This window comes from Synchiropus splendidus, chromosome 11 (assembly GCF_027744825.2).
Source record: "Synchiropus splendidus isolate RoL2022-P1 chromosome 11, RoL_Sspl_1.0, whole genome shotgun sequence".
Classification (NCBI taxonomy): Eukaryota; Metazoa; Chordata; class Actinopteri; order Syngnathiformes; family Callionymidae; genus Synchiropus; species Synchiropus splendidus.
Window position 1 is genome coordinate 1,372,403 of NC_071344.1, and position 14,488 is coordinate 1,386,890.

The 14,488-nt window shown below is 47.9% G+C and overlaps 1 protein-coding gene across 1 annotated transcript in view; it reads right to left on the reverse strand.

Moving 5' to 3' along the window:
• Positions 1 to 430: 430 nt before the first annotated feature.
• efnb1 (ephrin-B1) overlaps positions 431 to 14,488 on the reverse strand; it is a 76,759-nt gene continuing 62,701 nt past the window's right edge. Inside the window, exons 4-5 of the mRNA XM_053879734.1 lie at positions 7,663 to 7,770; positions 431 to 3,848 (exon numbers count right to left, since the gene is read on the reverse strand). Coding sequence (XP_053735709.1) covers positions 3,463 to 3,848; positions 7,663 to 7,770 — 494 coding nt within the window. The 3' untranslated portion in view covers positions 431 to 3,462. The remainder of the gene's footprint in view (positions 3,849 to 7,662; positions 7,771 to 14,488) is intronic.

Sequence of the window (14,488 nt, forward strand, 5' to 3'; positions counted from 1 at the left end):
AGAAGGTTTCTGACTGTGTAACTCTCAGTCTTTCCTCCTCACTCTAGTTCATGTGCCCGTGGACCTCGTGAGCTGCTTCTAGGTTTTGGTAAATTTCCACCTCGCCATCTTGGAACTCAACTCTCAGATTTCCCGGACAAACCATCCTCACACCCATGGCGTAATATGTTGATGGTAGGAAAGTGGACTTCTGCGTCCTACACTGACAAAAAAGACAGCCTTCTGCGTTGGATGTTACACATAGGTGTTTCATTGGACCCAAAGAAGGGTTTCATTTCGTAGCGTTCCAGACGGGCTGCCTTTTTCGTCAATGCAAAAGACGTCAATATATGACGCCATGGGAATGAGGATGTGTCGGCCGGGAAGACAACGGGAGACTTCCCGTTCATTTCCAGGAACTTCTTTCTCAATGCCTTTTTTGAAGATTTGAACCAAAGAAAACAGCCGGAGAGACCAAGTTCCATGGGAAAAATTTTATTTATCAATATGCGGTAGTTTCCAAACTGGTGGAACGTTATTTCCATTGTAGCTGGTGCCAATAGGTTACGCTGAGAAGCGGCGAAGAAAAAAAAGTGAATGGCAGAAAAAAAAAAAATCCTAAAATAAAATAAAGAAAACAATTCTCGACATTTATGATTCAAACAAAGGGAAACAAATTCAACAGGTTTCGCGTACACATGCACATTGAAAGATAATACTGTGGCTTTGAACATTAGCGGAAATAAACCTACAGTGAAGCTCGTCTCATGGACGACTGACATCCTTGTGCTAAATTAGGAGAGGAGGGATGACGACGGAGGAAGGCGGGGGGCTGGGAGGGGGGCGGGGGGAGCAACTTTAAAACAAAAGACCGCCTGGGAGATAATGAGTGGAGTAAAGCGGATGATTTATTGGCGAGCTCAGAGCGGTCACACTCACAAACATGGCTCCTTTTGTGTCTTGATTCCTCCCCCCGCCGTATTAAAACTGAGAAAAGATTCCTTTTCTAGACCGACATGTTGTTCCGATACATCCTGAAGCGGAAAGTGTAGGTCACTCAAAGGCGGTGGAAGAACACGGGCTTCATTCGCAGTTAAGTGCTGTCTCCAACAGTATCGTTCATCCTTTCAATTCCCCGAAACGGCAACAGATTTGACCAAAATGCCTTGAATGTCGATGTTAGCAACTCTCTCGCTCTGAAAACACGTGGTAACAAAGACGTTTCTTGACAATACTGGACACTGCAAGAAGAAATTAAACGACAGCTTGAGTGTCCATTGCAATATTTAGTTTGACTCTAAGAGAAAATAAAACAAAAACATATTGCAGAGACAAAGAAAGGATTCATACAAAACACACATTTTTTTTAAAAAGACAGCTATTTACAAACATCCTCCATTACAAAAATCTAATCTTTAATTTTTCATATGAGCAGTGTTCAGGTGAAATTACATCTTAAATTGAGCTCTATCCATATATTTACATGACTTTCTTATCGCCTCTTTTTTTTTAACTCCTGCGAAAAATTTGAATAACATGAAGTGGTCACTGAAATGAATGAAAATGAGCAATGGGTTTCGTGGTCATTTGGAAACGACTCCCTTGGCTGGTAGAGGTGAACGGATGCGAATCCATCCGAAACGAAAACATTTGATGGAGATGTGTTCCACAGAGGGCTGCATGCTGAGTTAAAACACAGGACCACAGAAAGAAAAAAAAGCACCAGCAGCTGTTCAGGTTGTTAACTCGGAGGTTAACGACACGCACAAGAGTCTTCCACGAGTCTGGAGCAGCGTTGCCTTTTAACTCAGCAGTGTCTCCGCGGATGGTGATGGTAAGTGGCAGCGGATGATGGGTGTCTCTGCGTGGTGAGTGACTCGAGATCCAGGTGTGTGCGTGTGTGTGTGTGTGTGTGTGTGTGAGTGAGTCCACGTCCTCACGTCCTCACGTCCTCCTCTCCAACATTATTAACTGTGCGCCCCACAGTTGGGAGCATCCATCCTCAAAATTCCGGGGAACCATTCCCACCTCTTGAAAAGGCTCTAACTGAGACACCGCCGGCGTCTGCCTGCTGCCGCGGGTCGTGTGAAAACAGAAAGGTTTTTTTCTGTGCGCCACATTTTGATTCACAGCACAACGGGCAAGACAACATAAAAAAAAGGAGAATGAATGAGTGCTACCTGCCTCTCCCAACCTCCCCGTCTTCAACTCCGCCGTCTCTCTTACCCAGTTGGTGAGTGTGGGCACGGAGATGGCGCTCAGATTAGTCACACGCTGGCCACACCACTGACTCTGACTCATCTACAGATGGCGGCCAATTGGCTTCTGAAGAGGAAGGAAAAAAAAAGACCTAATGCTCGTCCAACTTATATATAGGGCATCTACCTATGTAGGCCAGCCAATCACGTTTGAAGCCGCCACCGTAGCACTAGAAAGTGGAAGAGAAACTGCCTGCTGTCTTCAACACCGTCTCCCAAAGAGCTCGGGAGACACAATAAAAATCTTCAGTCGGTGCCAGCGGGAGCCCTGGGAGGGGTTTGGTGAAGACCTTGGACTGCCTGAACCGCCGTCTTGCAGTGGATTCTGCTACAGTGAGCCAGCGTTCAGACCCAAAGCCGAAAAGTCTGCCCCGCTCCTGGACGTGCCCCAACACACACACACACACACACACACGACACACCCTTAATACAGATAAGTAGGTCATAAATAGCAGAGTAATGGCCAAGCTCGTATCAGACCAGGTGAACAGAGGGAGTATTCTGGGAAACACACAGCGACAAACACACACACACACACACCTTGACATCCACAGTCCAGGTCAAGGTACAGTCAGGTGGGAAAAGATGAAGGCGATGGGTGACATGGGGTGGTGGTGATGATATTCCATAGGACTCTATACATTGTGCACTTGTAGGAAAAGTCTAACAAAATACAACTGCTTTGTGAACTGAATCAGGGTCCTCCATCAAAAATAGTAAGGCAAACATCAGAGGTGCAAAAGGGAGAGGAACATTTTTCACTCACTGTGTCTGATACCTGAGCTATCTGGAGAGTTTCCTGGCCCAGCGTGGAGCCCTGACGCTATCACACACACACTCACACACACACATATATTTTACGCTTGCACACAGGCTGACTGGCAGCTGTCGACCTGGCGGGCGTGCCCAACTGGGGTTCAGTTCTGAGAGCAAACCGGGGAGTCTTTTTGGGTTGGGCTCCATCTTCTGGAGGTGCACAGCAGGTGAGGGGGAGGCGGGGGCAGGGGGGGATTGTCAGACAACCCCAACAAACATTTTTTCTCCGTCAGTCAACTTGAAAAGCCTGCTGGTCACTGGGGACTCTCCAGATTTGTGCAGCAGGTGGTAGAAGTAACACGGGCTTGAAGACAGCAAGTCCCTCAAAATGCAAAAGGAAAGTGGTCTTTCCAGGAACAGAAATCAAGCGCCCCCTCGGGTTCTTTCCGGCGGCCGGCTGTGCAGAGGCTCAGACTTTGTAGTAGATGTTGGCCGGACTCTGCGGCGGCATCTCCTGGACTATGTAGACCGGGTGGCCATAGTCGCCGCTCACCTTCTCATAGTGAGGGCAGTAGTTGTTCTCTGTCCGCAGGGGAATGATGATGTCACTGGGCTCCGTGCCTGCCGTGCCCCCGGGCATCTTGGGATTGGACAGGGTGCTGAGTGACAGCGCCGAGGGGCGGGGCTGCGAGTGGGCATTTTTCCTGGAGCGCTTGCGCATCTTGATGAGCAGAATGACGAGGAGGAGGATGAGCAGGAGGAAGATGACGCAGCCGGCGCCGATGATGGAGAACACGGCGGCCTTGGAGCTCAGGATGCCATCTGAGGAGCCAGACTGGTCCTGGTTCATGGTGTCTGGGAAGCAAAGCGGAGGGTGGGGGGAGGATCATTAGAACCATCAGTGGTCTCGATATTCAGCCCTCAGCAGCGTTCACACCTGGCTCTTACAAAATCTTTACGATAAAGCCGCCCGCTATAGGTCAGCTCCTAGGCCCGGTCTACACGAACACTGAGACCCATAAAAAGGTGCTGCGTTTAAAGCGTTTGGCCTTTAGTCGACACGCAACCTCTCAAACATAAACGGATACTTTAAAATCTCCCCCCGGGATACAGACTTGTCAAGATGTTTCTGGGGCCGGAGCCGTGCGTGCAGGGCACCCGGCGCAACCCCGCTGGCATCTATGTTGTTTTCCGAGCCGTTTGCCCAGTTCGGAGAAAAATATTTATTGGAAGTAGGAAATTCCTATACTGTGACTGACTCGAGCCCACGCGCCCTGAATTCACCATGAATACACTGTGGGGCAAAATGAGAAGATGCATTCTGTTTTTAGCTTTACTTGTTGAATAGATTTGGCTCCAGTGGAAGTGTTGTCTGAACTTTGACAAAGGAGCAACACGTCCATTTCACACATGAGGCTCCTGCTCAGGAGCCGCCTGCAGGGGTCAAAGACACATGGCCGTCTCCTCACGAGCAAAGCAACCCGCTCCTTGACTTCAGCTTCCTATCGAAGCTTCTTTATTTCCTTTTGAAATGCGGCGACTCCAAGCAGATCTCGGCCCGGTCTGCCTTCCAAATCTGTCTCAGCTGGAAGCGTAATTGAATATCCCTGATCCGAACCAATCAAATGGAAGGGCTGGAGATTTCAAATACCTTTCTAATTGTATTCACCACTGTGACTGTCCCGCCTATTTCATTTCCTTTGCCATTGTCAGCACATTGTCTCTGTCTGACACGAACACAGGATCACGCTTGCATCTTTGGCTCGTATTTAAATTGGTCTCACAGATGAAGACGTAGAACTGACTGGCGTGAAATGCCTTCCAGAAAGTTGATTGTGCTGCCGCACTGAGTTGACTTTTTCCCTCCCAAAAAATAGAAATTCTTTGTTATCTCTGTCTGGGAATTGATGTTGACATCTACTTCATCCGTTTAAGTGACTTTCGCCACTGTTCCCCCGCTGTCGGTGACGGCAGAGGAGCCGACCAGACGTCCAGACGGCTGATCTGAACCTCATCTGACTGGTAAGGAGTCGGGCTGCTGTCTGTGCGGCGGTAATTCTCCATAAATTGACTGTGATCATATCCCTCTCTGCTGTTTGCGCTACACCATCGATGTAATCTAATTGGATTAACTCAATCATGAAAAAAGAGGGATGAATGGGAATGAAATCTGCGGTTGTCAGTCAGCGCGGCCGAGATCCACGTCGTGATAAGAGCCAAGCGGGGAAAGTTGTACGCCATGTCAAGGCCGCGCAGTTGTACGGCGGAGATATGAAGAAAAAAAAAAAGGAGGCGGGCACATCTGATTCTGCTTTCTTGTCTGAGGGGCTCGGGACAGGGGGAGTGGGCTGCTGCGGCAGGACTGGCTGCTCTGGTGACTGAAATCCGAGGAGAAGCAAATCTGTTTTCCATGTATGCACGCAGCTGCTGCCAGAGACCGACCCCCCCGCCACCGACTGGCTGCTCCACTCACACAGCACTAGCACCTCTTTACTGTCCCTGACCCGCCTCACCTCCCGCTGACACGGACACAAACACATTACATCTCCAGAGACTGTCATCCCCACTAATGACTGCGTCTCCGCGCCCGGCTAGCCGCCTCGCTCCGAACCGCTTGTTGGGCCGCCGTTATCGCTGGCAAATGACATCACGGGAGGCTACCGATTCCCAGCCTATCTGTGAAATCAGAGTCGGGCGGAATTTTTGAACATTTTAAAGCTTGGCCGGATCCGAGAGAAACTGTCGGGAAGTTTCATTCCTGGAATATCTGTCCTTCGTCCAGACGTCCATTACTCCTCAACAAGTCATCAGGCGAGGGTGGACAGAGAGAGCTATTGAATCATTCATTCATTTATAGGGGCCTGTCTGGTCTGCAGCCAGGTCACGGAGTTCCATCCAGCACAGTCTTCTGGTCTCTTTGTTTCAATGAAGAGAAGCAGCCGCCTGCTGCGGGTCCCTGACTCCAGTACGTGACATGTGAGGGAGTATCGATACACTCAAATATCATCATACTCGATGGTGCAATCCTGAATTGATACTTTAGGTGCGCTATACTGAGAGTTCATAAATAAAGACTCAAATACCTTTGTGTTTTTGAGCTGCCACTGTTCCCGCTTGAGCATGTGCTCCATGTATCCTTCCCTTTTGTTTAAAAAAAGTTGAAGAGTTGCAAAGTCTGGCGCGAGTCGCAGATCTAAGATCCATTAAATCCACCGCTAACTCAATCAATTGTTCCCGGCCGCGGTTTCTCAGACGGGTCGAAGCGCGAACACGGTTGGCCGCAAGTTTTGCACAGTAAGTGGAAAACCTGAGTGTCAGGTGAAAAGTAAAAAGGTAGCCAAAATAGCCTCTTGAGTGGAAAGGTGTCGGTGAAAAGAGCAAACAAGGAGGCTCACACCAATCCTCTGTCCATCTGCAAGTCTAATGAGTTTTTAAAAATAAATCAAATGTCTCTGGGAGCAACATTTGTGCTTGAATAAGTAATTGGGACAGGAGACTGGTATACACCTCGTATTTTTGGGCTGCGACACGCGAAAGACGGCTGTCAAGGGAGGAAAATATTCATACATTTAGCCGGGTTTTCGAGCAGCGGTCTTCGTCACCTGTGTAAAGTAGCAGAAGAAGAAAGTAAGGAGGGTTTGCTACGGTTCCGAATAACTTTTCGTATTGTACCATTACTTCCAACTGCAGCAGTAGGAGAGCGATTTAAACCAAGGGACACACATTCACCATCAATAAACTAATCACTTGCTGCACCACTGTTAATGATGAGTCACGATGTTGTTGTTTGGAGAGAACGTTTGGTCACCAACGTAGGAAAGCCTTCCAAAGACACTGATCACAGCTTTACAATGATTCATAACAGGCTATTATGCTGCTGCTACACATACAAATATCTAGTTTAGCTCATGGTGACCTCTGTTCCCTGATCTCAGGTGCGATTGCTGAGTGAAAACTGAGCTGTTCTTCACTTCTTCTAAATGTATTTCACGTTAAATTAAAAATTGTGAAATAGCAAATTTACGCCACAATGTGATCAGACAGGGGGCGCTAAAGTCCCTTCTACAGTAGAAGGAGGAAACCCTCGCCTACTTGAGTCATCAATTAACCCAAGGTTTTTAGGCTGTGAGAGGAAACCAGAGTGCCTGGAGCCATCCCACTCACACACAGGGAAGCAGATACAAACTACACACCAACAAAGTTGGGCCCAAGCCTCAAGCTCAATTGAAAATCCTGGCTTGTACGACGATATTTCTCTCAAACTTGTCGGCAGCTTCTCAAACGGAGTGCCGTCCCATTTGACTTCTGCTGATGTGACGGCGTTCCCGAGCTCCCGGTTCATAAAATTCATGAGTAAGTCAATACAAGCCTTGGCGAGGGGTGATACTTTGCTGGGCCGGGTCCCGCGACGCTCTGCCTGGAAGCGACCATTATTGTATCCACAGTGACTCACTGACGCCCCAGACTCACAAACCAAAGGATGGCCCGGAGCAGCCAAAAATAAGACACACTTAGCGCAACTATGACTTTTATTTGGTTCTTTTCAAGCTAAACGTGACTAATTATCAGAGGAGCGCCGCGGGCTGTGAATATTCATCCCTTTCTTGACGTTTATTTTGCTGATAGATTTGCTTTTCAACCAGAAAGGGCATCCTTTGAAGTGACTCACCAGAGTTCCCCGGTATCACTGGGCCAATTTGACCCGGGTCAGGAGGACTTTGAGTGACTTCAGGGATGGTGTTGTCTTCATCCGGCACCGGATTGGCTGCATTGGGCACTGTGGAGGACAACAAAAGACACAAAGTGAGTCAGCCTTGGAGAGCGCGCTCGTGCCGAATCACAATGACTTGATCTCCAGCAAGGATGTTCTTTTTTTTTGGTGCGCTGTTGTGGTTGTTGTTATCGCATCTTTTCACTCGGAGACAAGGTTATCTTTGCATGTGCTGAAAGCATCTTGGATGGGTAGATGAAGGCTCAGAAAGAGGAAGGACACGGCGGTGAGACACAGCTGTATCCCTGTCCTGTCGTAAAAATGAGCTCACGTCGACATCAGCGGCTCCTTCAGCAAACACTCAGACAAGCGTTTCCAACACTGACGCAGTCATGAGTGCGAGACGCGCACACACACACACACACACTCACGACACCTAGACTATACTTATACAATACACTTAGGCGAGGCAGAATGAGGGTAAAGTAGTTATATATTAACTTTTTATTGTTCTACATTATTCATCACGTTAAAAGGCTATAATATGTCTTATTTATTGCTCCGGCTTTAGCTCGGCTGAAAAGAGGCACACACTTGTGCGGAGGAGAGAACAGGAGGGGCCCCGTCAGCTCTGAGGGGAGTGCAAAGGAAACAGATAGTTTATCTCTCCGACTCTTGTGATTCCTGCACACACTTTGAAGTCTTTGTGCGCTTCAGAGTGGTGGGTCCTTGGCGTTTTACGAGGCAGACGGAGGGCAGTTATAAACCATTAGCCTGAGCCGGCCGGCCGGCCAGCCGGGGGGGGGTTCTGCTGCCAGCTATCAGATGCGGCTCCTCCACCGGCATCCGCTCACTTGAAGGCGCGCGGGTTGCCTGACAGGGAGGAGGGCGTGTGGCGAGGCGGTTTACATGCAAGTCCCTGCTGGCGAGTCTTGTTCTTCTAATCCGCTCTGACTTGTTAATAGATTGATGGATTGATTCATGACAGACGGTGAGGAAGGAACACCTATAAAACCAACACATTTCCATCCTGGAATAAAGAGCATCAATCCCTCATCCTGCCCATGGTAGGCGGACCTCCAAGGTCATTCCCATGCCAAGGAAAATATGCAGGGAGACATTCCCATGCTAGATTGTGAGTTTAAACCCCCTGTGTTTGTGGAGTCTGACCTAAAAAAAAACCTTAGACAAGCAGCATCCGTTTCAGATGAAGAAATTGAATTGAATGAAGATGAGGTTTTTGGTGCTTTTCATGAAAATATATAAGGTTACAACTTAATTGAAACTATTTTTCCCCTCATTTTTAAGAAAGTGAGACCATGCGTCCCATGTGTGATTGTGGACAGAAGTTACATGCATCAGTGATGAGGGATGACTGCTGCCGCTCCCGGTGTCTCAGTAATGACTGAGCTTAGGAGCCTTAGCTTAGCAATGCACACTTGCATCATTACAGTTCCATATGGTGAGTTGCATGATGATTAGCGCCGCTTGGAAACATCACCTCTATTTTAGACGTGACTCAGTGAAGAGTCCCGGCGGATCATGTGAATGGAGGAAGTGAAGGTGCGCTGGAGAAGACAAGGAGCGCCACTGGAACTAGGTTTGTTGCCTGCTCTTAACTAGGATCTCAGCTGACTATACGGGTCTTGTTATCTCGCGATCTCAAAGCCGAACTGTGGGTTCTAGTCCAGTGCAATTTTGAGTTGTTTCAGTTTACAACTCCGACCTCCTTATCTTCAATAGCAACGACCTCGGCCAGAAAACAGAGACGAGGGTGTGGAACTGGAGATGGAGCTCAAGACAAAAGGGTGGAAAGGAAAGGAATGACATCAACCTCTGGCAACGCCTGTGTCCGCTTCCTAAATCACACCATTAACAGATCGATCTCGTCTTCCGGCGCGCACAGCCGTCACGCGGCGAGCTGATTGCAGCGGCGGAGAATCGGCGGGATGTTGTGCGTCGTCAATAATTGATGAGCGAAGACAGGGGTGAGAAGTGGGAACATTCACGCATGGCAGAGGATATGAGAGGACACACTGATCTGATTCACTCGGCAAACACCGCCCCAACGCTGTGTGTCAACCACTGAGCATGTGCAGGGAGCGTTCTAATGTTCTGACCCATTTTTCTGTGTGCACCGCTGACATTTCCCTTAGCTATGCAGACAGCAACTACCTCAGAACTGCCAAGCCGCCAGAAGGAGGGTGAAGGCAGGCGGGGGAGAGAGAGAGCCCGGGCTGGGAGACGCTGATCAAGCCACGGAGGAGAGAGAAAGTGGAGTCCTTGCGTGCAAAGCCGTGAGTCGACATATTACTAATGAGCGCGCCGACATGATGTGGTGGAGCTCGGCAGCGACGGATGAGTCAAATATGGCCTCGCACTTCTTCCTCAATCAATTCTGCTTCCGTTGTGCTTCCCGAGACAACGGGCGTTTAAAGTCCGGTTAGAAAGCGAGGCGGCAAGGTGCTTAATTTCACACACAAATAACGCTGAAGGAAGAGCACATATGGCAGGAAGGGACGTATGAAATCCATAGAGCAAAGTGCAGAGGAGTGTGAGCAGACATATGGGGGGGATCTTGGGCACTTGGCTTCAAGACATGTTGGCATTCAGCAGCGGAGATGGAGGAAGTGAGGTTTTAACACAATAGAGGGAGAGGTCAGAGCCAAGCGGAGCCCCGCTTTTTTACTGCGCTCGCTTTATAAAACACAGCGCATGCCAACAGGCGGAAGCTCCAGCTCCTGCGCCACACCATTGATTTGGTCTTCCAGGACACAGTTGGCCTCACCACACTGATCAGGTTCTGACGCTTCTCTGTTATTCACAGCTGTCATTCCAGTCAGATCTGGGTAAGACGTGGGTCGAAATGACTCACTTTTTTCACTTATGTTTTTATACAGAGGAAATTCCCGTAAATGACTGACCTTATCAGACAATCCTGAGGTGTGTTCAGGTCAAATATTTCCCAGTAATCGACTCCCATAACAGTGGGGCTGACAATGATTAACCTGGTCAATATTCAAGAAGAAAAATCCTCGTGTGTGTGTGTCGGGAAAGGCGACCGCTCCCGACATGAACTGTGATTTGGAACGGAGCCAGTCAGGAAGCCAGCAAGATAAATGCTAGCAAAAGGGTTTGTTGTTGTCTAACATGTAACACACGTCCCTTCCCTCAGCTCTGCCCGACTTTCACTTTCACTTCTGTTCAAAAACAAACTTCCATGTTGTGTTTACCTGTGATCACTTCATGTTATTACTTCATTTATTCAGAGAACATTGGTGTCTCTGGATCAGTGGGACTGTGCTGAGATTATCAGGGTGCACCGCAGACATCATCACAGACCCCAAATCTTTCCTCTCATGTGCAGGTAGCAGTACCCCAATAAAACTCACTCAGAGGACGAGTATCGCCCAGAGACCTGAGACACGCTGGGGAGACTATGAAGAACGCCACGGACGGCTCTCCTCACGACCCCGGTGTGAATTAAAAATGGATGAATATCACAGCAGAACTGAAAAATACAGTCAGATAGGTGGTTCCCTCCTCAACATACAGGTCCTATAATGAACTATAAGTACTCCTGATTTATTTGCTGTCTCTGGTTGTTCTTGGTTGATTGGCCCTTCTGCGTGTAAAAAGTGCCCCATAAATCAGACACTTCATGACTGTTGTTTACACAGAGTTGATCACATGTCAACACGACCTTCATGTGAGATGAAAATCTGACCTTTCCTCTTGATCTTGGGTGTCAGTGAGGAATTTGAAATGTGAAGTATAGGGTCCTACCATGCAGCCAGTACAAGAAAGTGGCTCCAGACATGGTTGGACGCCGACGTGCTGCATTGATGGACTGTTATTTGACATGATGATGTCATCTCATATCACCGTCACTGTTGTGTCCAGACCATTATCCTGATCCAGCATTTCCCTCACAGGTGATAAGTGACGTCAGCGACCGCACAGCGGGTGATGGGGGTCCAAGTCCGACATCTAGTGAGAGGACGATCCGGACTCTTCTTGCAATAACAGAGCGTTAAATGAGCGTGTCAGACCTCACATGCAGAAATGACTGGAGGGCAAGTTCATGGAAGCACTCGGGAGGAGCCGGGCGTCTAACTGCTCCCTCTCCTATTAAAATGGAGAGGACGTTCCCAAAAAACCACCCAGAGGAGAGCCAAACGACAATCATGTGCCAAATGAAAGAACGGTTTTACAGCCCGGGATAAGATGGTGTTTCAAGGCCAGATCTTTAATTCAAACGCCTCACACGCTGCTCACGTCCATTTTTCAGAAGAATGCTCAGATGTCAACATATATTACCTGGTGGTGCAGTCACACCAGGGTCGGAAGCTTTGTGACTGAGCGAGCCATATTTTCAAAAGTATGTCCATGACACGCATCTGCTTTTATAAATATTCAGTACAACTAAGTGGAAAAGGAAGTTACGGTGTCAGTTCCCATGATGCTCCGCAGCCCAGTCAGCCACTCAACTGAACTGAGTCATTTCATTGATTGACGTGACAAGCGTCCATCTTGGTGGCAAGAGGCCAGTTTGCCCATCAAAACCCATACCGTAGCGCTCAACCACTGCGATTGGTTGACTGGGCTGCAGTGCATCATGGGAACTATTCAGGTTCATTTCAAGCTGCGCCCATTGTTGACACCACATGGTTACACCATACGATGGCGAAAGTTACTTGTTCTTGTCAACATGGCTACTATAAGGGCTAATTCAGACTTCAATTCCATTCAAAAATAAAAAAAAAAAATGCTAAGCTAGCACGCTAATGTAACAAAACAGGACAAATAATGAAACTAAAAATGATAATATATTATATTATATGTATATTATACATAACTTTTTTTTTCCCTTCGATAATTTCGCTGTATTTTGAATCCATCTTCATGTTTTCAACTGCATACACATAAATCACTCATTTATGGGTGAGTCAACAGTATCACGCTAACAAACTTAAGTGCAAATATAATTTAAAAAAGTCTAGCACAGTGCTGAAAACATCAATTCATCATCAGCCACTCGGCCAAGAAAATGGAAGAGCTACTGATAGAAATAGTGAATTTTATAAGTCATGATGAAATACTTCAACACAACACCACAAATCACGCCGTGAGAGTGTTTACAGAAGTACGTTTTGGCCGCGAGCAACGTCGTAATGTGATACAAATATAAACCTAAGTCAGTTTGACCCACTTTCAAGTTGCGGCAATCAGCACATGTTGAAGAGTTGGTTGCCAGAAAACGCTGGGCAATTGATTTGATGGATTAAATGACAAACACTGTCAACAAGACAAGAGTCGCTGATAAATGGCGGCGTGAAACAAGGGGCTGATATCAAGCCTTCCTTTCATTTCCCTCTTCAAATAATTACTGGCTGAATGGACACATGCATCAAACCCTCCCTCCGCAGGAATGGAGTTTTGGGGTGGCGGCGGCGGCGCGGCGCGGCCATCAGAAGCTTTTCCGTCAAGGTTTTTAGGGCGCGCTGATTGTGAGTGACAGTTGGTTCCAGAGCATTTTGGGGAATGAGCGCGAGCTGCGGCGAGTTTGAAGAGCAGCCGACAGCAAGAACCCCGGGGGGAACTCTCCCCAGAAGTTTCCTTCGACTTTCATTAAAGCGAGCTCGGGGATTTGTTTTCCTCACCTTTAATAATTTAGGAGGAAGTCTGCGTCTCCTGCACTCGTTCAGCTGCGTTGTTGCAGCACTGTTAGATGCTCCAATTGACCTACATGGGAAGATAATGCAGCGCCTCTGTGTGTGTGTGTGTCTGTGTGTGTGTGTGTAGCGGCTGTTGTTGGTTTACTTTTCACTGGGGCTGCTGAATTAGATCTGACTCACAGCCTGCTAGCATCAGCTTGTTAGCTTCTCCCCGTCCACGAGCAGGATGCGCCGCTGTCATACCGAGATGTCAACATTCCCGGATTTGCAGACGTGCCGACAAACAAACTGCAGATTTCCAAGTTTATTTTCAACAAGAGGTTCTGCTTCCTCGATGAATTTGGGTTGTCGGCGCGGGCAGATGTTGCTCTCGGGTGGCGGTTAGTGTCCGTCCGGGTCAGACCGCTGCAGCAGGAGTGGGGGAGGTCTGTTTACAGAGTCACACATCTGTGTACCGCGTCCTGTCAAGGCCAGGATATGGATGTTCGCATGTTGAGTTAAAGTGTATCTCAAAATGAAATGTATGATGCAAACCAAATGTTGTGTCCAAGGATATCTAAACAAATCTAGCTTGTTTACGTTGAGCATTTTTAGATGGCGTACCCCGGAGCGTGCACTCGCATCACTTTCAAACAACAGCTTGGCTCTGTGATTGCTTTAGAAAAACAGGCCGCAGGATTTATGGCTGGAGACCTTCTTTTCCAGTGTCAGACCTCATTTTTGGACAGGATGTGGAGGAGAGGGCTTCGTCTTTTAGTGACCTTAAGAGGGTTTCTTTTGGCGGACGATGTCCTACTGTCCGTGACCTTGGGGGTCACGTCTTGTTTTCCGGCAGCAGGCACGGATCAGCATCCTCACCAGTCACGCAAGGAAGCAGCTAGCGATAACACATGGCGAGTTGGTAGGTGTTATGACTAGACCACCTATTCAAAACTAGCATTTTTAAGAGTTTAAGAAATGACAGATATTTTACGATATTAATTGATGTAGCAACCAGAGTGGTTGTAGAGCAGATGCTAGATTATTTTAAATAACAGCTAGCTTTGCTGCGAACAGCGCTAAAGGCCAGGTAAGTCTTAGCATATGATATGAAACAGAAAACAAAG